General features: G+C 43.2%; 1 protein-coding gene across 1 annotated transcript; it reads left to right on the top strand.

Annotated features, from left to right (window-relative positions):
* The first annotated feature begins 5,991 nt into the window (after nt 1–5,991).
* Nucleotides 5,992–25,316, top strand: LOC132386470 (zinc finger protein 623-like). The gene is made up of 2 exons (XM_059958769.1): nt 5,992–6,517; nt 24,860–25,316. Exons 1-2 carry the CDS (start codon nt 6,266–6,268, stop codon nt 25,172–25,174), a joined length of 567 nt encoding a protein of 188 aa, XP_059814752.1. The 5' UTR covers nt 5,992–6,265; the 3' UTR covers nt 25,175–25,316.
* The last annotated feature ends 375 nt before the right edge of the window (nt 25,317–25,691 follow it).

The raw sequence follows: 25,691 nt of genomic DNA on the forward strand, positions 1-25,691 counted from the left end.
GGGGGGGGGGGCGGGGGGGGTCAGCAATCCCGACACGTGATCCCGTTTGCCCCTCCCATTTAACCGCAGATGGGCAGCATCTGCGCGTCTGTTTCCGAGGCCCCGCCTCCCGATGATGTAACAATCTCTTCGCGCATGTTCAGTCTCCGGCTGGACGGTGTTATCCTCTCCGCTCAGAGTTGAAGTAGGTCGGCTGTGTGATCGGGAAAGACTTTCGTCTCTTCCGTCGGGATCACTGTCTGCGGGCCGAAGATATCACTTTCCCATCGGTGAGTATTGAGACCGATCCCGAGCGGGGAGATCCGATGTTGGCCATGAGCCCCGAACTGAGGGCCAGGAATTCATTTGTTTCCCAACTATCTGGGCTCGTCAGAAATGTGTCAACTCCACTAAATCTGCATTGAACGATCCAAACCAGGAGCCCTGGCTGTCTGTTTCTGCAGAATTTAAATGGAAGTCCCGCCGACAGGTCACGTGAGACTTGTGCCGCAGATTCGCCCCGCCCTCCGCTTTGTGATGCAAGGTCACGTGGTGTGATTTTGCCCACCGAGTCCCATTAACTTCCCCAACTCGCCCCGCTTCCAGAGGCTCCTCGCGTTTGTCCTGGAGCTTTATGGCTGTTGTGTCTTCTCCCGGACTGTGCTGGGTGAGAAAGGAGAACGTCCCAGGTTGTGGGGATCTTTGATTTCACTGCCTGCTTTACCGAGGACTGATCTGGATCCAAAGGACTGTGCAGATCCTCGCAGTTACCATGCAAAGCGTGAAGTGTCCGGATGGGAAATTCTCTATAGTGTGTTGATAAAAATTTGGTGAGGATCAAAGTATATATAACAAAGTGCTTGTTGTTTCTTCTATCTTTGTCATTTTTGTATAATTAATTCAGTAGCTGCGGTGTGTTCTGACGTCTCTGGACCGGCTTTTCCGTGTTTACAACAGTAGAAATAGACCCGTGAGTCTGGTGTTCAAACTGTGTGAGGGGATCCCTCACTGTCACCAGTTTGTCACTCGGTGGAAATCAGGCAGAATCTCAAGTTGCACTAAAAACTAAATGTTTGAAGTCATTCTGACGAAACGTCATTAACCTGAATTGTAAAGTTTGTTTCCCTCCCCGCAGCTGTTCCTTACCTGCTGAGTGTTTCTGGTAATTCCACTTTCTTTTTATTACATTTAACCTGGAAATGGAAATGACTCGGTCTGTGATAGTAGAACAGTAAAGAAAGCACAAATTTTCCCTATCAATTATCCTGGTACCAGTTTGTCTGTTATTGCTGGAAATGTGTTCAGTACAGTTGTTGCTAATGAGGTTCACATGAATAATCTCAGGAATGATCGGCTTTATGTATGAGGAGCATTTGATGGTTCTGGACCTGTGCTGGATGGAGTTCAGAGGGACGGTGGGGTTTGTGGAGGCGAGCTTTGGTTAAGTAAACCTACCGAATGCTGAACAGCCTGGATACAGTGGACATGGAGAGGATGTTTCCATTAGACGGAGAGTCTGTGATCTGACAGCACAGTCTCAGAATAAAGATGCTTCTCGTTAAAATTCAGTTGCGAATTTTTTTTTGCCATTAGGTGTCCGAAGTGTGGAATTTGTTTCCACAGAGGTTGGTTGAGGCTGCGATTTGGGTATATTTATGACAGAGATTAATATATTCATGATTGCTAAGTGGCTTCAGGGTTACAGGAGGAAGGCAGGAATATGGTGTTGGAATAAAAATCAGCCATGGTTAAATGGTGGGACAGACCAGATGGATCAAATCACCTAATTCTGTACCTTATGTCTTACCATGACTGAATGATGGCTCCTTTTTATCCCATATTCTTTTGTATCATGTGAGGGACAATAAAAGATTCTTCACTGAGATCAGTATATCTGCCTTCAACGTTTAAATTTCAGTGAGTTTTGTTCTTAGTAACATTAAGCAGAAATGTTTGGTTCTGCTTTTTATTGTTAATGTGCTTCATTATCTTTCATGTTAACGTTAGACCTGCAGTGAGAGATTTATTGGAAGAAAACCCACGACTGAAGACAAGGGAACAGCAACATGTGAACCAGCCCGAGGATTGAGAGCATCAACTGGAGAGGACCCTGACTCTGAGATTCCAGTGATTCGGTCAGGAGAAAGTTGTGTGAGTCTCATTCATTCAAACACTGGTCCTTTAGACATTACATACCTGTACAAGAGAAGGTAGGAAACAGCTGGAGTGAGACTGAAGAACCAATTATGCCTCTGTCAGACCCAGTTGCAATCATTGCAGGTCTGGTACTGTTCTTCCAGCAGCCCAGCCGTTTGAAACCAATCCCATTCTGTGGAAGTCAAATCCGGAGAGAGTCACTCAGAGACTGTATTAGTACAAACTCTTTATTCTAAGTACCCGGGGCTTACTCAGTTAGCCACTCCAACAGGAATTCCCACCCAATCCACTAACTGACTAACAATTCCCCTTCACCACAGATATATCCATCCAGATACTCCGCACACAAGACAGGCTGGAACCAAAGTTATTTACTACATGACAGGCTGGAGCCCCTAAAGACAAATTACAAAATAGTCATAATGGCTTACACACGCAGAACAGACTGACGCTGTCCTATCTCTGCACATGAACACACAAGGAGATAAGCATCCTGAAACCGTAGCTAGCTACCCTGAAGAAGAAATATGGCTCAGCATGGCTTAGTACATCTATTGATCATCAGCAGTTTCTTTCAGAAAAACAGGCTGCTACTTTTTAATGAAGTGTTAAACCATACTTCATCATCCCCTCCTTTTTGATCATTACATGAGCAACAAAACAGTAATTTTTTACAGAGAAAGCAACCAAGTACAGCTTTGACTTCTCAGTGAGAAAAACTGCATTCAACAGTAACTATAACAATGATATGTACAACTATTAGGACATAATGCAATATCATGCCCCACATATTACAAACAGGCCTTTGAAGATCACCATTTCGACCCTTCCGTGAACCCGTGTAAATCCTGCCCTACTTTCTTGATGCTGTCAATCTCCTAGGCAGTGTGCTCGGAGAGAGATGTAGTGTCATTAGACACATCAGGGATAAAGGTGCAGCATTCTGTGTCAATAATAGCACAGGTTCCCCCTTCTCAGCTGGGATAAAATCTAAAGCCGTAAGATTCTGTACGACTGTTTGCCAGATTGCAATCTTTTCAGTGGGTATTTCTGTTACTTGGGCCTGTGTTTCTGTCAGGGCCCCTGCAGTGTTGTGGCCAGCTCCTCAAGTGCTGTAGCCAAATTTATTATCTCTCATGAATTCCCGGCTACTCCATAGGAAAGAAAAACTATCATCAAAGATCGCTCGGTCTCAGTTATTCCTTTCCACTGCTGGGCACCTGCAGTTATGGCCAGGAAGCATGTTTCCCAGTGTAGGAAGTTCTGTTTGGTGGGGGCCTGAGATACATCTGTCAATACACTGTGAATGTCGGGGCCCCTAGTTCTACCCATTTGGCATAAGTGTGACAGAGACAAAAAAATCTTAACTGGATGCTGGGGTGAGTCCTCTCAAAGACATAAACACAAACACCACTGTTACGCACCCGTAATGGTTTAAATGAACCAGCAGCTATAGACAACACCTGGAGTCTAGTTTTGATGTTAAAAGCGCTGTCTTTATTAGTATCTACTTGTATAACAACTTAAGCAAAATAATCTAAAGTTAAAGGTGTTATGAGTACACATATGTGTAAATATATCTCCCAAACCACTGAGCTCAGGGAATACCAAGCTCAAAGTCTTGAGATGGTGAAGCATAAAAGTTCAGTTAAGCCATGGAATAAATGACGAGAGAGATATTTTTAATCCAAGGTGAATGTCGAGAGAAGGCAACTACATTGAATTCCACAAATTTCACAGTGGTAAAACAGGATAATGTCGCTGTAGGTCTTATCCATTGTTGTTCTAAATCCACATACGAAATATCACCAAAATTAGCTTATCACAGGGATAAGTCTTCAAAGGGTATGACCATCCAAGCAAGGGTTAACGCACAGGTAGATTCTGCAAGGTACTCCCAATCCAGATCCAACACACAAATTATTACCGACAGTGATTTCCACAGAATATCCCTTCTCACAAGTGTTTACCACATGTAACACCCTGGGTCGCCTCAGGCTCGCTCAGCTCGTTCTTGTCTAGGGGGAGCAGCCTTCGGCCCCGCCAAACTAGGTAATCAGCTGGTGTGGATGCTGTGTGATGTCCCCGCCTCGCCCACAAACAGACAGTACACCATATGCGATTAAATGAGTACAATTTATAAAGGTTACTATAACTAAGTGATTAATAACGATACAGTATATATGAAGAGAAAATTGAAGAAAAGGCGCCAAACTTTTCAAAGTCCAAACCACTTCGTGCACAGCCGTTGGAGCTCAATTTCTGAAGTCTTCTGGCCACCATTCGATCCCCTCCGAACTCCTCGACTCTCCAAACAGCTCAGGACCATCCGAGTGGTCAACCAAGCACATCTAGCTTCATCCCCCACCCTCCTTGGAGAATCTCCCGGCCTCGGACCCCCCTTTGAGGTCCGATCCTCACCCAGCTTAGAGCATTGCGACCTCTCTCTCGACCCCCTCGCGCCGATCTGCCCAAACGCCCGTCAACAAAAGCTTACAGACTCAGAAGAAAAAACATTAATCCCCATTTGGTTTACAAAGGAATACCATTCTCGTTATCAGTAAATTAGCATTCCTGCTAGTTAACAAAAAGAAACCCTTTCCCAACAGTAACAAAGAAAAAAGAAGAAACCCCCTTTACACTCTCCCTCCACCAAATAAAAGTCATGTCCTCATGACTACTAAATAACTCGCCACCTTTCCTGCCAACACACCATAACCCAAGCACAAACAGTGACATCTCCTCCCCACACAGTAACCCTCACGCCCTGTTCCTCAGGCGCTACTTAGGCCAACTATCTGGGAGTTCCATAACCCTTCTGAGGCCTCCGTACCCCCTCACCTAAACCCTTCAGGCTCGGACACAACTGGGAATACCTTGGGCCCACTACTAACTCCTCTCTCAACCTCTCACTTATGCCCCACACTGCACACAGCTAATCCTCCCCGCTACACCTGACTCAATGGGAGAAGGGCCAAAGGTCTCTTCCTCAATCGAGGGAAAGTCAGCAAAAGGCAGCATGTACCACACATCCAGCACATCATCCATCGAATCTGTATTCTTCCTCATTCCTGTGATCGGTAGCTGCTGTTTGATCTTCTCCAAACGGAAACACGTGGCCTGCACTGCTCCCGCAGTCTCTTCAGCCTCCTGTTCAGTATTCACTGCACTTCTCTCCAGCTTTTTCTTCCTCATGACTTCTTCCAGATCAACTTTCAGATTTTGCACTTCATTTGAACTGTCGACAGTCATCTTCAGGTTCCCTTCAAGCTTCCGCTTCTCTCTTCTGAGATTCGTCTGTAATTTCTTCACCTCCGCAAACTCCCCTCTCCGGGTTCTCAGTTTGCTATTACCCTCAGCCAGACAACTTTCTTCATTCTCTCCAACTTGTAAGTCTTCCGAAAGGTTCCAGATCACTTTCTCCAGTCTCTCCATCTTCATTTCAAACTTGATTCCCTAGAGACAGTAACTCACGAGCTGCGACCTTCGCACGTGTCCCGAAAACACTTTAACTCGGTAGTTCTCAGCTGCTCCTGCAACGACCTCACTTCATATTCTCCTGAGGCAAATCCAAACACCAAGAGATCATCCACACACACCAAAACTCCAAACTCCTCCACGTCCCCTATGGTCTTCCACCTGCCCCGCAGGAAGGTTGCAAGGGCTCCAGATATGCCCTGTGGCATCTTTTTGGACCCGAAGACTCCTAGGGAATTTATAACGGCCGTCTTCTCCTTGTTGGCCCCACTCATCAGGATCTGGCAACATCCACTCCTCAGATCCAGCACCTTAAACCATTTCACACCACTCAGACAGGCCATCGCCTCTCCAGCCCTCAGGGCCATATTCTGGTCACTGACAGTGCGCCTCTTCAACGCAATATAATCCACACACACGCTACGTCTTCCACGGCTTCAGGGGCCAGTCGCCGCAACCTCTCTCTCTCCGAGGTGTCTTCAGCAGTCAACTCCGCTCCCTCGTGGTATTTCGCAGCGTCCACTAAGAGGGTCTCACCATCAGCTACGTCCCCCCAGGCCATACCACCACTGGCTCTTGTTTGAATTGGGAATCAGCCCAATGCTGCTACACACGTCCACACAAGCAGCTCGAAACTCTGGGTGCATCGACAATGCCTCCAAACAACGCTCACCCACCTCCTCCAGGCAGGCCCCCAAGCACACCAGCAGGATATTGGTTCTCTCTAGAACAGAAACACTGCCCGTCTCAACAGGGTCCGGACACATCAGCATTAATGATTCATGAACCTCAGTCTCCTCCACATTTGCCTCTAAGAACTCCATTTTCACTGACCAACAACTGTCGTCTGGATAATCACCGGCACTGGTACCCCGAATCTCCAGTGTCCTCAATGTTGTCAAGGGTAAATGTTTCCAATAACGGTTATGAAACAAACTGTACAGCAACTTAACCAGTGCCCCGGTGCCGAGGATGGCTTTAACTTGACTTCCATCCATCCGTAACAACACCTGTGCGCATGGCCCCTCTAAGCCTTCAGGAATAGGGTCTGTTCCTTTCGGGAGTTCCTTGGTACATTGCTGGGAACGTGCCCCCCAGAGACCCCAAGCCGTTCCCCCACTGGGCCTCCTCTCAGTTTCCCGACACCTCTCGAATCAACGGAACAACTGATCCCCTTGACAGATCCCCTTGGCACCGCAAGCAATTTCTCTGCCCCCCTAGGCAAAAAGGGATACCCTAAAAACTTCCCACCAATCTCCTGCCACAGATATAATAAGCCCCCCAGCTGCGGCATTTGACTTCCAGTCGAACCACACGCATTTTCCCACACTTTCCCAGAACTGGCAGTGGTCACTTCGAGGTAATTGCGCCTGACAGTTCTAACAAAGTCACCAGCCTGCCTACTCAAACTTTCAACCCGTCCCTGTCGCTTTTCCTCAGCCAAGCACTGCCACTCACCCAACAACTGAGAGGTCCGCTCCACCCACGCCTCCGCCCCTTTAGGGCTGGACATTATTCCAATAACCGGGCGGAGCACACCACTGCAGAAACATCCCAACCTGTCACTCCTCAATCTCCAAACAGTACGGACAACCCATGGTCCCACCACCATTTCGTCAGCACTAGTCGGAACTCGAACAACGACAATTGCTACCAACAGCAGCCACCCCACACAACACACACGCAGCGATAACCAGCAATCGCACACCCACAAAGGCACACCAGCTCTTCGCCACAGACACAATTTAAATAGGGTGATCACACAGCCTCCACAGAAATCAATCCCGGACGAGCCCCCACAATGTAACACCCTGGGTCGCCTCAGGCTCGCTCAGCTCGTTCTTGTCTAGGGGGAGCAGACTTCGGCCCCGCCAAACTGGGTAATCAGCTGGTGTGGATGCTGTGTGATGTCCCCGCCTCGCCCACAAACAGACAGTACACCATATGCGATTAAATGAGTACAATTTATAAAGGTTACTATAACTAAGTGATTAATAACGATACAGTATATATGAAGAGAAAATTAAAGAAAAGGCGCCAAACTTATCAAAGTCCAAACCACTTCGTGCACAACCGTTGGAGCTCAATTTCTGAAGTCTTCTGGCCACCATTCTATCCCCTCCGAACTCCTCGACTCTCCAAACAGCTCAGGACCCTCCGAACTCCTCGACTCTCCAAACAGCTCAGGACCCTCCGAGTGGTCAACCAAGCACATCTAGCTTCATCCCCCACCCTCCTTGGAGAATCTCCCGGCCTCGGACCCCCCTTTGGGGTCCGATCCTCGCCCAGCTTAGAGCATTGCGTCCTCTCTCTCGAACCCCCTCGCGCCGATCTGCCCAAAAGCCCATCAACAAAAGCTTACAGACTCAGAAGAAAGAACATTAATCCCCATTTGGTTTACAAAGGAATACCATTCTCGTTATCAGTAAATTAGCATTCCTGCTAGTTAACAAAAAGAAACCCTTTCCCAACAGTAACAAAGAAAAAAGAAGAAACCCCCTTTACACACATAACACACCCGAATCCAGCTAAGGGTTAACAGAAGTGGTAGCCTCGAAATAATCCAACAAATGCCCATTTGGATTATACGAATTATCACCAACAGTGATTGGTCACAGGGATACCTCTTCAAGTGAATTACCACAACCAGGCAAGGGTTAGCACAAGTGGTCCTCACAGGATACTCCCAAACCAACAGATCCACTCCACTGGATCAAACAAAGTGACAATCCCACATTCGGTATACAATGGATGAATAATCCTTGATTCAATGAAACAAACTGGGAAGTGTAAACACGCTGTGTGGTCAAATATTTCCAGCACACGTTCGTTCTCTCTCTCTCTCTCTCTCTCTATCTCTCTCTCTCTCTCTCTCTCCCTCTCTCTCTCCCTCTCCCTCTCCCTCTCCCCCTCCCTCTCCCCCCTCCCTCTCCCCCCTCCCTCTCCCCCCTCCATCTCCCCCCTCCATCTCCCCCCTCCCTCTCCCCCCTCCCTCTCCCCCCTCCCTCTCCCCCCTCCCTCTCCCCCTCCCCCTCCCTCTCCCCCCTCCCTCTCCCCCTCCCCCTCCCTCTCCCCCCCTCTCTCCCCCCTCTCCCCCTCCCCCCTCTCTCTCCCCCTCCCCCCTCTCTCTCTCCCCCCCCCCTCTCTCTCTCCCCTCCCTCCCCGAGAAAGCTGACGTCACTCAGGCACTATCTCTTAAAATGACAATCCACGGCAAGAAACCTAGAGGTTCATCACTCTCCGCTATCAACCAATACAATTTCCTTTAATCCGAGAGAGTCCTTCTACTTAGTTCCTTCAGTAACATCTTTGCAGTCTGTTCAATGTATTGCCCCTTCAGTTTCACAGCCGTCGGAGTGGTCAGTAACACTTCATATGGTCCTCTCCACCAAGGTCCAACTTTCCCTCTATCCCAGTTCCTGATCAGGATAAATTCCCAGGTTCTATGGTGGGATAGTCACTCCTCTCTGCAGGGTAGTTCTCATCCTTGTAAGCCTGTCATACCTGTGAATGTAACGCTTGGAAAATTTTGGTTAGTTGGCATATTTATTTCCCCATCTCTTCCAATATCTAATTTTGCTGGTAGGCTTTCTGGGAGCAATGGTGCACAAGGTCTTGGTCCCCAGGATATCCTCATGGGCCAACCCTGAATGTTTTAAACTGGTGACAGGCCCGCTTTCCCCTATGGGGTAACCTTTGTGGAATAGGGCTAATGGTCGGACCTTCAACCAAGTGAGTCCAGCCTCCACCGTTAGTTTGGCCAATTTACTCTTCAGAGTGCCATCGGCTCTCTCCACTCTGCCAGCGGCCCGTGGGTGGTGCACACAGTGGAATTGTTGCTGGATAGCTAGTTCATTACGTACCCCTTTGTTTACTTTCCCACAAAGTGTGGGCCATTGGCAATTCAATAAAATCAAATTGTAGACAGAAAAAGGTCCACCTGTCAAGGGACTCGTACCCGCTGTGCAGGGTGCAGGTTACCTACCATTCCCTCCTTTCCCAGGGGTGTTAAATCATGTATATAATCAGCCAATATTGGTAAAAACTGGAACACATACCTGTCCCGCTGGGGTAATCCATAAAGCTAGATCAGGGTCTTTCTGGCACCCCCATCTGGAACCACAGTTTGCGCTCTTCCTCAGAGGCATCCCCCTGAAAATTACGTACCTCCCTCATGTCCGGCAAACCCGTTCTGCTTGAGTCATGGAGGGTTGCTTGACGGGAACCCGAGGAGGCTGCAACTACTGAGGATTGTGCCGCACTTTTCACTGTCTGATCTGCTAGAGCATTGTGTTTAGTGACACAGTCGGACATGCGTGTGTGGGCCGCACATTTCGTAATAGCCAAAACTCGAGGTAGCTGTAGAGCGGTGAGTAAGTTGTTTACAAAGGTGGCATTACTAATGGGGTGGCCAGAGGAAGTCAGGAATACCCATGTTCCCAGAGAGCCCCATAGTCATGTACAATTCCAAATGCATAACGGGAGTCTGTGTAAATGTTCCCACTGTTGTCTGTTGCTGGGATACAGGCACGAGTCAGAGCAAACAGCTCAGCCTTCTGGGCAGAGTCAGATCCTTCAAAAGAAGCTTGCTGAACAATTTCACTGTCTGTCACTATCGCATAGCCAGAATATCGTTTCCCTGCTGGATCCACAAAAGAGTTTCCATCCTCATAAAATTGCTTTGGGCTAGAGGGGGATATTGCAGAGTGGATGGGAATGTCTGTCCTTCCTTCACAGTGACCTGGACAGGGGGACAGTTGGTGCGACCGACTTCATGGCCTGAATTTGCTCAGAGATGTGGTACAGCATCTTGGGATCGATCAATATTAAAATTGTGTCTCACCAGATGTTCCGCCTTCACCTCAGACTCCTTCCAGTATCGGAGTTGGACCGCAGCCAAGTCTTGCCAGTCTCCCTCGGTGCTGGAGGCTTGTTTCCTCAGGCTGTAGGCAATGAGCTCTGGGCTCTTTGGCTTGAACCCAGGGCAAACACTAACAGTGGTATGGGGAACCACCAGTTCTGTCTGTCACCAAAGGAAATCCGGAAATTTGGCCAGTAATGCACTGCCCACTTTTCCTTTAACCTCTCCAATCACCATGACCGGGAACTTCTGTCCCTCGAGGGGTGCATAACATTGGCTTTCCTCAGATGAGCACCCCGTAGGGTCACAGCACAGAGTCACGTAGGGGTCGACCGCTGGCAGAAGGGGTTCAAATGCAGTGGAGTCCGGATTAGGTGCCCACAACAAGGGGGGTCGGAAATTGGGGAAGCTGTCAGTTGTTCACCTGTCACAGGGTCACACTATTGCCTGTGCAGAGAATCTCGACTTCCAACAGACAGAGCAAGTCTTACCCTGCTGGATTACACCCCCGACTGCGGGGTGCTGACTGTAAATGAAACCACACACTGGTTCCCGTGGAATTCCACCTCCAGTGGCTGGTTATGTGAATACATACATTCCATGCCTTCAAACCCAGACAGAGTGAATGTTGTGTCTGATAACTGCAATCCCTTTTCCGATACTATTTCCCAATTGAGAGTGGTTGTAGTTGCCCCTATCTTAATCATGAACGGAACTGGAATAGCAGCAACTGTCAATATTACACTGGGCTCTTCCTGAGGGATGGTACTGATGGTAGGAAGCATCCTTGCTTGTCAATTTCTAAACGGGTTGTTGTCCCCACCTGTCTCTTGGTCGGTTTCTGTTCCCATTTCTGATCCCTAGATGTAGCCCACTCATATCCTTCTTCCCACTGAACATATTCACCTTTAATATTCTTTTCATATCTTTTTATTATTATTATTTAAAAATAGCACAAGTGCATCAAAGTAACAACACTTACAATGTCTCATAAAAATTATCTTAAGGATTGAAAAATTTGTGAATTAAAAAGAAACCCATTGGAGGTACAACCCCGGTGCCATGCGTCATAAAATAAGCTTCCAAAAATAAAAATCAAACCACCAAAAAGAAAGAAAAGGTATATCAAAAAAAAATTACATTTAGATCGTGGAGTTAACTGAAATGATAATAACGAGCAGATGAGCCCCATCTCTTCTCAAAATCAATTAAAGGTACAAAGGTTCAACTTCTAATTTTCTCCAAGACGCAGCATCACCTGAGAGAGCCATTGTGACAAAGTAGGAGCTGATATACCCTTCCATTTCAGCAAGGTGGCCCTCCTAGCTATCAATGTAACAAACATGTTGGTGAGACACAGAAATACAATGGATATTTTGAGGAATTATTCCAAAAAGCATAGTCAATTTATTAGGTTATTAGATTCTGAGTGCTTTAGAAATTGTCGAAAAGACTGACTTCCAAAACTGATTTAATATTGAACATGACCAGAACTTATGTGTCAGTGTGGCTATCTCATTTTTACATCTATCACAATACTTGTCAACATTGGGAAATATTTTTGGAAGTCTCTCCTTCATCAAATGGTAACGATGTACAATTTTAAATTGAATCAGTGAATGCCAAGTACAGATCGAAGAAGAGTTAACCAGCTTCAGAATCCGTGTCCAATCCTTCCATATAAAAGAGAAATTGAGTTCCTTCTCCCAGTCCCGTTTAATCTGAAGTAAAGGACGCTTATCCCTTTGTAATAATAAATTATAAATTCTTCCAATAGAACCTTTCAACAAGGGGTTCATATTCATAATAGTATCTAACAAATCAGCCTCCAATATGTAAGGAAGATTACTTAAATATTTTGTTAAAAATGTCTAACTTGAAGATATTGTAAAAAATGTGAATATAAGAGAGAATACTTATTGACAAATTGTTCAAAAGACATCAATCTGCCTTCTTTAAATAAATCCAAAAAATAATTAATACCTTTATTTTTCCAAAGAAAAAAAAATTGGAACACTCCAAGAAGGTTTAAAAAGTAATTACGATAAATTATACTACAAAGTTTAACTTTTTTAAGATAAAAAAATTGCGGAACTCGATCCAAATTTGTAAAGAGTGCTTAACCACAGGATATAGGTTTATATTAGCAACTTTAGCTAATTGTATAGGTAGAGTAACTCCTACTAACGAAGTTAAATAAAACTGTTTCACAGCTCTCAGTTCCTGGTCTACCCAGATTGGCTGATCATTCCTATCAACCCAATAAAACCAAAAGGACATACAACGCAGGTTAACAGCCCAATAATACATTCATAGATTAGGCAAAGTGAGACCATCATCCTTTTTCAACTTTTGCAAATGACGTTTACTAAATCTTGGTCTTTTATTATCCCAAATAAAAGATAGAATAATAGAATCAATCCGATCAAAAAAATTCTTAGTAACAAAAACTGGAATATTCTGAAATAAGTATAAACATTTTGTTGGGCGGAAGCAGCCATTTTGCTTGCTTCTTCTGGAATAATCCCAAAAATTGCTGTAAGTGAATTAGGTTGAACATCCACATCTATAACCTTAGATAATTTTCCAAACACATCCCTCCAGAAATTGTTTAAACTTACACATGTCCAAAACATATGTTAGAGTAGCTACTTCTTCAGTACATCTGTCACAAATAGGGCTTATATTAGAAAAAATGTGCGCCAATTTATCTTTGGACATTTGGCCCTGTGTACTATTTTAAACTGAATTAAGATATGGCATTAACAGATAGGTGAATTATTGACTAAATAATAAATTTTACTCCACTGATCATCTGAAAGTGAATGTTGAAGTTGTACTTCCCAGGTGCATTGAACCCTATCATTTGGCGACATGCGAGCATTCATTAACTGTTTATAAACAATTGCTATTAATTGTTTTTGAAAAGGTCTAAACTGAAAAATAGCATAAGCTAAATTTAAAGAGCAGGCTGAGGGGTAAATTGGTAAAAAATCACGTTAAAAATTCCCAGCCTGCAAATATCTGAAAAAATGTGAATTAGAGATAACATATTTGTCAATTAACTGTGAAAAAGACATTAAACAGTCTTGTAAAAACAAATCTGAAAAAGTCCACTAAAGGAGGGAAATTGGCTTTTTAAAGATCCTGATATTTTTAGTAATTATAGCACCTAAATATCTAAAAGAATCCATAACTTTAAAAGGAATATTATCATATATAGAGACAGATTCATTTAACGGAATTCACCTACTAAAATTTATTTTATATCCTGAAACGTCTCCAAATTAGTCATATAATTTTACCAAAGCAGGAGTAGATTATTCAGGCTTGGATATATATATATCAATAAATCGTCAGTGTAAAGAGAGATCGTGTGCATGGTCTCATTCACAAGAATCTCATGAATATTTTCGGCTTCACAAAGAGCAATAGCAAGGGGCTCTAATCTTAAGTTAAATAACAAAGGACTTAATGGACAACCTTGGCTTGTCCCCCGTGATAACTGAAAAAGCAATTGGAGCTTTATATATCATTTTAATCCAATTATTAAAATTAATACCAAAACCAAATTTTTCTAAAGCGTTAAATAAATATTTCCATTCAATTCGATCAAATGCTTTTTCAGCATCCAAAGATATAAGGCATTGTGGAGTTTTAGAAGAAGGTGAATATATAATGTTAAATAATATCCGAACATTTGAGAAAGAATAATGACCCTTTATAAAGCCTGTTCGATCTTTAAGAATGATTTTACTCAAAATACTCTCCAACCGATTGGCCATTATCTTTAAGTGAATCTTAGCATCAACTTTCAACAACGAAATAGGTCTGTATGCGGCAGAATCAGAAGGATCTTTATCCTTTTTGAGAATTAAAGAAATAGAAGCTTCATAAAAATTAGAGGGTAAATCAATTTTCACAAAAGTTTCTTTAAACATCAACATATCTGGAGAAAGCAATTTTCCAAATTTTTTATAAAATTCTACAGGATAACCGGCAAGTCCCAGGGCCTTACCAGACTGCATTGAGAAAATAGCTTTATGAATTTTGGATTCAGTAATTTAGGCATCCAGAGTTTTTTGATCCTGAACAGAAATTTTAGGAAAAGCAATCGTTCGTAAAAAAAAAAACACATTCATTTCAGAAGAGTCTACTGGACATTGAAATTTATAAACTTCAGTATAAAAGTTTTGAAAAATCTTGGTAATTTCTTCATAATGCCGAGCCAGGGTACCATCTTTTCTATGAATTTTCAAAATTTGCCTCTTGGCTCCGGCTGATTTTAATTGAGATGCGAGTAGTTTATTATTTTTATCTCCAAACATATAAAATTGGCTCTTTAACTTAAGTAGATAACCCTCAATTGAATGCGTTAATAATAGGTTATATTATGATTGAAGTTCCACCCTTTTTTAAAATGTCAATATTAGGGGAAGTCACATAGATATTATCTAAATCTTTAATTTGTTTTGAAATTTTATCTAATTTTGCTTTAGCCTGTTTTTTAAGTTTAGTTGAATAAGAAATAATCTGACCACATAAAAATGCTTTAAATGTATCCAATATAATTAATTTAGACATACCTCCTATATCATCAAAAAGAAAGAAATTATTTTGTGTGGCTTTCGATAAAACTGGTAACGTCAGAGCTTTGCAATAAAGTCTGAGACATGTGCCATGGTGGACGGCCAAAAATGTCATTGTCAAATTCAAAGGACAAACTCAAAGTCGTATGATCAGGTATAGCAATAGCGTCATATTCACAGTTTTTAACATTAGGCAAAAGACGGGGATTAACTATAATATAATCAATCCTTGAATATACTTTATAAACATGGAAAGAAAAAGAATATTCTCTGTTATCAGGGTGTAAATGTCCCCATAATTCGATCAACCCAAAATCAGTCAAAAAAGAGTTAATAACTGATGCAAAACGATTTGGAAGTCGTTGATTAGTTGAGCTCTTATCAATCATAGGATTTAATCAAAAGTTAAAATCCCCACCCATTAACAACATATACTCATTTAAATCTGGCAGTAAAGCAAATATTCTTTTTAAAAAAGAAGGATCATCTAAATTAGGACCATACAAATTAACCAAAACAACCTTTCTATTACAAACACTCCTTTAACTATTAAAAATCTACCATTAGAATCTGATTCAATTTCCTCTTGTGTAAATATATTAGATTTAATAAAGAGAGACACACCCTTAGTTTTGCTCTGAGAGGTAGCATGGAGTTGTTTTCCATTCCACCAGCAAAAAAATCTACTTTGATCTCCTGTCTTGCTATGTGTGTCCTGAACAAAAATTATATCAGGTTGGAATCGATTAATAATTTTAAGTCTTTGTTTCATTTAATAGGATGATTCCAACCACGTACATTCCAACTTATTACATTAATCCATTTAACTGCCATACTATAATTTTATTGTAATTGACTTTATACTTGCGAAGAACGCATACCATTATGGGATTATCAAAGATGGCAGTGATGAAGAATAAAGCCATATAGAAAACACGCATGCTCCGGAACCACCCAATGGGAAAAAACTCCTAACTCTAAACCAACCCGCCCTCCCAAAAGCCTGAAAAAAAAGCAAGTGAGCTAAGATAGATGCAATGACATGGGCCACTCTGTTGGTCTCGTCTCTGCCTCCCCCCAGCCAGTACATAAAATATATAAAATGACCTTGCAAGAAAGACAGTAAAGTCTCAACAAAGGAGAGTGTTTACATTCCATCATTTTTTTAAACAGAAAAATAATCAAAATAATATAATCTCTTAGAGAGAAAAACCAGCCCCATCTTAAGTTTAGCTTTAAATCCCTAAGAAAACTTTAAATTCAGTTATAGGGCGCTATAATAAAACAGATTTAAAAAAGTTAATAGTATACTTAACAGAACTAAATTGATGAAAATATTAATTAGTAAAATCATAGTAACTTAACCCTCCCAGATAAATATATAAAAAGAAACCCTGTTGGTAGAAAAAAAAACTACCGGTTAGTAATTTAAGAAACAACAAAAAATCAAACCAAATATTAGATAAAGGGAACAAATCCTTTTATCCACTTTTCTCAGTCAAATATGTAATTAACCATTTAAACAGTCAAACTTGATCCGTAAATCTTCTTTCCAAAAAAAATCAGATAGGATATAATGATGAGCAGGTTTTCTTTTCTTCTTTTATTAATCTGTCAATGAAATATTCAAATAGCCTTCATATATCTTCTTTTCATAGTGTGAGTAATATACAGATAATCAAACAGCTTTACAGATAGTTCATTCGGTAGTAACGTTAGTGATGGTGACAGGTATAGCCTGGACAAAATCCAGCTCGACTTTTGGGTCAAAGAAAGTACATGGGGAAGAATTAGGAGGAAAAACTTTCATTCTTGTCGTGTAACTCAAAGAGGGAAATCGTTTCTTATCATATGCTTGTTTCATTACCAAAGCAAATCTTGCTCTTTGTTCCATTACTTCTTTTGGATAATCTTCGTAAAAACGGAGCTCAGACTCATTGAATCTGAAAACTCTGTTTCTTGCCTGTCGCATTATTTGATCTTTAATTTTAAAGTGATGAAAACAAACCAAAATAAATCTTGGTCTGGTTGAGTCTTTAAATTTCGAAGTGGACAGCCTGTGTGCTCTTTCAATAGCAGGTGGCTGTGATGAAATAGTCAGAAATAGATCATGAAAGAGCTTAGCAAAGTAAATCATTAAGTCTCCATTTTCAGCTGCATATTGCAATCCAACGATTCATATGTTGTTTCTGCGAGATTTAGTTTGCAAATCAATAATCTTATTAACGATATTTTTCCAAACGGGTTGTAGTTTCAGACAGTTTTTGCTTAGTTGACTTCAATTCCTCTTCATGATTAGTAACTTGAGTTTCCATATCTTTAAGATTTCCCAGAAATAAGTTCATTTCATTATATTCATTTCCAGTTGATCTTTAATTGCCTTATTCTGATCTTGAATTGATTTCAGTGTCCAAACAATATCTTCAGCCCATGATGGCATTTCAACAGATCTTTCCTTCGGCGTCTTTCCCTTTTCATTACCTTTGTCAGTAGGTTCATGCAGATTTTTCCCACTTCTCATAGACATAGACATATCACTCCCCTTCAAGAATCAGCAATTAAAAATTTGAAATTCAAAATTTAATCTGTGAGCGGGAGAGAAAACTAAGAGCAGCACAGGATTAGTGCTACTCCATTGACAGACAGAGGCAGTTTCCATTCACCTGTAATATTAGTTCTCTTCGGGGTTGATTGGCATTTGAAAGCCGTGTTCCAATGATACGTCAAAGCTCGTTGCATTCGATTTTGGTCATTGTCTGGCCAATCCATAGTATTTGTTAATGATGTGGGCTAACTTAGTTGGTAAGCATTGAAGCAGTAAGACATTAAATTGGGGGGACAGATTCCCATCATTAAAGGCTTGGTCTCCTGAGAAAGTGCTGTAGCAGGCCACAAAACTCTACAGGGTCGATATGCCAGACACGGGTTCGGGATCCCGTGTTTCCCTATCAGTTCTAACTTTAGACTGACGTTCCTGCCTTTCTCTCCCATGTAGGCTGTCCTCGGTTTGCGTACGGTGTTTCTCCTGCTGTTGTTTTCGGCGCCCATCCACCCATTCACGCTCTGTTTTTAATGTCTCCCAACCTTTGGTGTTCCTTCTGCAGTACTTACCTCTATACTGGTGATTGCCAACCTGTCGATTGTGATCGACTAGTCTATCTTTGAGACTTCACCAGTAGATCCCGGGAAAAAGAAAGGAAGAAAGAAACTGTTGAGAGATTGTTTCCGGGTTGTGGGGTTTTAGTTCCATTCTTTCCACATGCGTGTAACTACACAGTGTCCCCAACCACTGGGCCGCGAGGAAACAACATGAGTCAGCTGCACCTTTCCTCGTTCCCTGTCAGCCCACTGTTGAACTTGAGTGCATGCGAGGTCATCAGTCGCTGAACCGCAGTGGCACCCTCATGCCAGAGATCACCGGTTGGCCTCGGGCGGCCGCTGGGAAATGCCATCACTACTGGCCTGGAGTGCTGCCTCTAAACCTGTTTAGCACACTGAATGTTCGTGGGGAATCCAGTGCTAAAATGTTCGCAGACTACCTAATTCGGGCTCAGCGTTTCATAGGTATCAGACCAGCTACCGTGCTGTGATCTACTGAAACAAACTTTTGTCGGCTGATAGGTCCTACAAGGGGGGGTGGGCGCGTGCCCTGTCACACTCCTTGCTCGGCTGGTCACTCTCTCTGGACTGTGACTGCCGCGGCCCCGGCACAGGGACCTCCGGTCCTGACATTGTCCTCTCACCCGACCCACGAACAACCAAACCAAGCCAAGGCATCTGGCGGCGGGCCGGCAGGAGGCTGTCCAATGAGGCAATGAAGCCCTCAAAACTGCTTCGGTACCCCAAGTCCAAGCACCCTGCACTTAATCGCAAATGTGTTGAGCTTTTTCAGCGGAGAAAACTTGAGCAGCGCGGGACAGAAGCTAAGTGCCGAGAGCCATGAAAAGTAAATTACAGAATGGACTGGACATAAGGAACCAGCTTCGAGTATCGCTGTATTCCCATCGTGTTTAACACCCCCACCCACCCCATCCCCCGTCGGCCGGTCCGCAAGAATATTGTCAATATTAAACCGTTCTGTGGTGCAAAAAAAGGGTGGGTGCCCCATTGTTTATACATTATTGCTACTTCCAGGTTGTGGGGCTTTAATTCCGGTCTTTTCTGCCCTGGTGCGCATGTGTGTAACTAATTGATCTGGGTTGATCTTGCATTTTACTATGGCCAAGGTACGGGATCTTGGGCTTAATATGGTTGGTGACCACTACTCTGTCCCTTTATCACATGCATTATTCCTCCAACTTGCTGATAATATACTGTTCCACTTTAAAGGTATGTCACATACGGAATTTTTTCCAGTTAGCCAAGGATTTCCTTCAACGCCACTGTGTGGTGTTGGGAAATCATGTACAAGGCAAGTTACAGCAGTAGTTTGCCATTGCCTTCTGCTGGGTGAGTTGTTTTGTTCACCAGCTCTAACCCTGCACAGATGAAAGTGTGCAAGGGAATCAGCTGGATTCGAACTCGGGACCTCTTGCCTCAAAGTCCAACGCTGAAGCCACTATGCCACCAGTGGCATAGCCAGCAAAGTTCCGCTTTACATCTGCCTTTTCCTTCCATTCCCTTTTCAACAATTTCCACTTCTTTCCTCAGTTCCTTTTAAAAATCAAATTTACTGCTTGTTCTCATGAGGTAATAACCCAGGCTCCTGCACCCTCCCCCATCCATGGCCGCATTTTGTTCTCCAATTTCTTATTCGGCGCTGCACTCAATATTCACAAATATTTTTCCTTGTCTGAAGAACTCTCATACAAATTGTATCGGGCTGCTGCTGGCCTACTTGTATCAATTGACCAATATAATTTATTGGGCACAAAGCTTCCTGCTCAATTAACAATGAGATAAATTTACCCGGCCTGCACCTCCTGCTTAATTGATGAATTTACCTGGCATGTCTGCCTCCTGGCCACTTAGTAAAATTTTGCCTACCTTATACAAATCTCCCAACAAATTCTTTCCCGATCCTGTCAAGGTATGTGATCAGCCTTGAGTGAGGCACCGTACGTCCAAAGGAACTAACGGTGAGTGACAAATACCCATTGGGCTCCCTTTCGATCTCTGCAGTCCCCAGAGTGGTCCAGCTGCTTACTCAGCCCGTCTGCTTGGCACTCCCTATTTTGTGATGCTGTTCATGATGCCAAATGTTAAAGTTGAATCTGAATAAAACTCAGGAGACCAGCTTCTTATCGACGCCATGGTTTATTGTGCATTCAAATGCCTGCAGGAGTTTTGAGACCCAGTTGTCAAAGGGGAGCACTGCCACCTTCTGACAAGTCGAATGACTTGGGTTACAGCCATATATTTATACATAGTACATCCCATACATTAATATTGCAAGATGTTATTTGAACTGGCACACACCCTAAGTGTGTTGATGCAAAACTTAATTACTTAGATAACAGAGTTTGGTTTTAATTATAGATGGATGGACTGTCCAGTCCTTTTCAGTTATTCCCTTTGCAAAGCCCTGACTTAATTACAAACAGATGTTCATTCCTGTCCCTATCAGTGAGTCCTCCTCCCTTTACTCACAACGAGGATACAATGTATAATCTGATCAGCTCTCAATGTGTCTCTCTGCAAGCCACAGAGAACTGGTAATGAGTCTGTCTTAGCTAAACGCTGAAGACTGAGTTCACTTCAGTTCAAAATTCCTATTCACTCCCAACTATTCTTTTAGCCAGAGGTTACACAGGTTCAAAATGAATTTTTTATATACCCTCAATTCCTCAGGAGGGTTCAGGGGAAATCTTATGCCCAATATAGAAACTGGTGTTACCTGTGTGTATTGTGGCAATGCAAGAAGTGCTGGAGAATTTGTAAGTGGGAAGAAGTGGAGTAATATTTGCAAATCGGACTTTTTAAAGCATAATTTAGCAAGCAAACCACATATGGACAATATGCAAAAGCTTTGATGAGAAAATCCTTCATTACTCATTACAGGCCTGCTGCATAGGTTGTGTGAGAGTGCAGATGAACTCAATCAAATCTAGGAGAGATCAAAGTACTTATCAACAGTGATTTGCTAGCTGTGAAAACATTTACCTCTCTGTATAATATTTACTGTGCACATGTCACCGAGTAAAAAAAGTGCACAGTACAGGATTTGAGTGCACACTGGTCATTACAAATTAGAGGGGACATTGGTGGGAAGGTGGTGAGACCTCCAGTGTCCTTGATGTCCTCACCTACCAGATGTGCACCCTGCACGTTAAGGAGATGGAACCTGAAATGGATGAATTCTGGATCGTCCGGGAGTTGGAGGTGGTGATAGATATGACATGGTGAGTTACACCCAAGGTGCAGGACACAGAAAACTGGGAGAGAGTCAGGAAGGGGAATGAGGTTAAATAGCCATTGCAGAGTACTCTTGTGCCCATCAAACACAACAAAAGGTAGATCACTTTAGAAACTGGTGGTGAAGGGGATTACCTGACAGAAAAAGGTCAAAGGGGTGATAGGGGATTCATTAGTTAGGGGAACAGAACAAGAGGGGACTGATATCCAAGTGGTAAGGCATGCTAGTGCTAGTGAGGGTGGAGCGGGTGATGTGGTTAAAATAAGCTGTTACGGGAATGGGAGCCAGAATGACCAAACAGATAATGGAGAGGGTGAATTAAGTTGAATTGACTTCATTAGATACATACTTCATAAACATGAGCAGTAGAAATCTTTATGTTATGTCTCCATCTAAATGTGAAATGTGCAATTTATGGTAATTTATGATAGATTGTTTGTACATAGGACAGTCAATATAACATCGAAATGCAATTGTATCAGCATGAATTAATCAGTCTGAATGACCTGGTGGAAGATGATGACCCAGAGCCTGTTGCTCCTTTTGCTGTGGTACCGTTTCCTGGATGGTGGCAGCAGGAACAGTTTGTGGTTGTGGTGAAATTGGTCCCTGATATCCTTTGGGCCCTTTTTATACACCTGTCTGTGTAAATGTACTGAATAGTGGAAAGTTCACCACTACGGATGTGCTGGGGTGTCTGCACCACTCTCTGCAGTTTCCTGCAATTAAGGGAAGTACAGTTCCCATACCAGGCAGAGATGCAGCCAGTCAGGATGCTCTCAATTGTGTCCCTGTAGAAAGTCCTCAGAATTTTGGTCCCCATCTCCAACTTTTTCCACTATCTGAGGTGACAGAGGTACTGCTGTGCTCTTTTCACAACACAGCCGGTATGCACAGACAATGTAAGGTGCTTTGTGATGTTTATACCGAGGAACCTAAAGCTGTTCACCTTCTTAAACCCAGATCCATTGATTTCAATAGGGGTTATCCTGTCTCCATTCTTCCTGTCGTCCACAATCAGCTCCTTTGTTTTTGTGACAATGATGGAGGTTTTGTTTCCTTGACACCAGTCAGATGTTCAGATCATAGATAGATTCAGCAGTTAGATGGTTGAGCCTGGTATGATGAATGTGCTGAGCTGTGTATATCACAATGCAAGAAGCATCGTAGGAAAGCCAGATGAGCTCAGGTAGGGAATTCAGATATTGTAACCAATACTGGGACTTGGTTGCAGCCAACAGTCTGAGGGATTTAGAGGATCAAATTTGTAGAGAGATTGCAGACCATGCCAATAAACAAAAAGGTTGATTCAGTAAGTGATTTTAACTTTCCATATATTGACTGGGACTCATAAACTGTAAAGGACTAGATGAGGTAGAGTTTGTCAAATGTGCCCTTAATCAATACGTAGAATTCCTGATGTAGAAGTGTGCAATAACCTGTTAGGAAATGATCAGGGCTGGTGACAGAAATTAGTGATCATAATGCCATGAGATTCAAAGTAAATATGGAAAAAAAGAGGACTGGACCACGGGTTGAGATTCTAAATTGGAGAAAGGTCAATTTTGATGCTATCAGAAAGGATCTGACAAGTGTGGTTTGGGACAGGCTGTCTCCTGGCAAAGGAGTACCTGTAAGTGGGAGGCCTTCAGATGTGAATTTTTGAGGATGCAGAGTTTGTATGTGCCTGCCAAAATGAAAGTTGAAAGGTAAATTGAAGCCTTGTATATTTGGTTACTCTAAATGCCTCAGACTGTTGGGTGGTACCGAGACCCATTAATGACTAGAAGTCATGATTCCATGCACTGAGCTCATCTGAATTTTTTTGTTGTCTTCTTTTGGTTTCTCAAAACTTCCGAATAGTTTTTGTTCTTTTGTTTGCCCTCTCTTTGACATTTATGTTGTCTTTGGCTTCTCATTTTAGCCACAGTTGTGTCCTCCTGTCTTTCTAATGCTTCCACTTCTGTGGAGTCACTCGGGTCCTGAATTGCTGCAGAAAATCCAGCCACTGCTGCCCAATTGTCAATCCTACCCTTTCCCTTCCAAACAAGTTTGGCCAGCTTCTCTGCCATAGAAACACGGAGAAGTTCAGTGAAGAAACAGGCTCTTTGGCCCATCTAGTCAATGCCAAAAAAGCATTTAAACTTGCAGTGCGATCTGGACCAGCTGGCAAAATGGTTTGAGAAATGGAACAAGGAATTTAATGCAGACCAGTGTGAGTTGTTGCACTTTGGTCTGACCTACCAATGGAGGTGTTTCACAGTGACTGGTCGGGCACGGAGGAGTGTTGTACAAGAAAGGGACCTGTTGTAGAAGAAAGTCCTTAATTCACTAAAGGTTGTATCACAGTTAGATAGAGACAGAAGAGAAGATTTTAGCCCAATGGCCTTCATGAACAAAAGTACTGACAACAATAGGTGGATGTGATGTTGACATGTAGAAGACATTGGGGAGGCCTAATTTGGAGTACTGAGTGCAGTTTTGGTCACAACCTACAGGAAAGATGTAAGGACTTTGAAAGAGTTCAGAGAAAATTCACAAGGATGTTGCCAGGTCTGGAGTACTTGGGTTATAAGGAAAGATTGAACAGGTCAGGACTTTATTCCTTGAACTGTAGGAGATTGAGGGGAGATTTGATTGTGATAGAGGGGCATAGATAGTGTAAATGCAAGCTGGCTTTTACCACTGAGATGGGGTGGGATTACAACCAGAGGCCATGGGTTAAGGGTGAAAGGTGAAATGATAAGGGGAACATGAGGGGAAACTTATTCACACAGACAGTCATACGGGTGTGGAATGAACAGCCAGCTCAAGTGGTGCATGCGAGCTCGATTTCAACATTTCAGAGGTGCATGTAGGTACCTGGATGGTATGGGAGTGGGCTGTATAAATAGTTCAGCACAGACTAGATGGCTCAAAGGGCATGTTTCTGTGTTGTAATTTTCCTACAAGAATGTGAAATATTACAAAAATTCACTGTGTCTTTTTAACAGCTGTGCGGACCAACCATTCACCTCAACAGGAATTTTTTATATGACATTAAAACTGTGGCACTTTAATTTTATAATACATAAAAGAAAATCCCAGATGCACATCAAGAAAGACTAATTGCGTGAGACAGTTTTTCTTACTGTGGGGCCAGGCACCCATGCAGCTCAGCAGGAACAGGGAGTAATACCAATGGAGAGAGTCCAACTCCACCAAGGTACAAATTGGAGATGCCAGAAATGCTCGATTCTTATAGAAACAGGAAGAGCATCAGGAAATTGATGGTCATTCCAGATACCAGCCCTCTGCCCAGTCAGGAGATGATTTCTCTGTCCAACTTGGGTTGTACCTCACTGTAACAGTGTGATATCAGATCAAACCTTGGTAACTCAAGTAATCTCATCTGAAATGTTGTCCTACACCCATTGATGGATTTTGTAAATCTTTTTACAGGTTAAAAACAGGAAGGAATTTGTCTCCAGGAAGTTCAAACATGGCACACCAGTTTGGTTGTTTCTGTCCAGAAATTTAAGAAGTGGAGCAAGGGATCCAATTGACCATCCTTCCTGCTCAAACTGTGGGGAGGGATTCACTCAATCATCCTTCCTGCTCAGACTGTGGGGAGGGATTCACTTGGTTATCACAATTGAAGGTACATCAGCACATTCACACTGGGCAAGGCCATTCACCTGTTCTGTGTGTGAGAAAGGATCCAGTCAGTCTTCCCACCTGTGGACACACCAGTTCACTCTGGGCAGAGGCTGGTGATCTGCTGAATATCTGGGAAAGGATTCACTCAGTCATCTGACCTAAAGGCACACCAGCGTGTTCACACTGGGGAGAGGCTGTTCACCTGCTCAGAGTGTGGAAAGGGATTCACTCGGTCATCCACCTTACTGGTACATCAGCGAGTTCACACTGGGGAGAAGCCGTACACCTGCTCAGTCTGTGGGAAGAGATTCACTGAGTCATCCACCTTACAGAGTCATCAGCGAGTTCATACTGGGGAGAAGCCGTTCACCTGCTCAGAATGTGGGAAGGGATTCAGACAGGTATCCCATCTACTGAGTCATCAGCGAGTTCACACTGGGGAGAAGCCATTCACCTGCTCAGAATGTGGGAAGAGATTCGCTCACTCATCCAACCTACTTTGTCATCAGCGAGTTCACACTGGAGAGAGGCCATTCACCTGCTCAGAGTGTGGGAAGGGATTCACTCGGTCATCTCAACTACTGTCACACCAGCAAGTTCACACTGGGGAGTGGCCTTTCACCTGTTCAGAATG

Source organism: Hypanus sabinus, unplaced genomic scaffold (genome assembly GCF_030144855.1).
Source record: "Hypanus sabinus isolate sHypSab1 unplaced genomic scaffold, sHypSab1.hap1 scaffold_117, whole genome shotgun sequence".
NCBI classification, from domain to species: domain Eukaryota; kingdom Metazoa; phylum Chordata; class Chondrichthyes; order Myliobatiformes; family Dasyatidae; genus Hypanus; species Hypanus sabinus.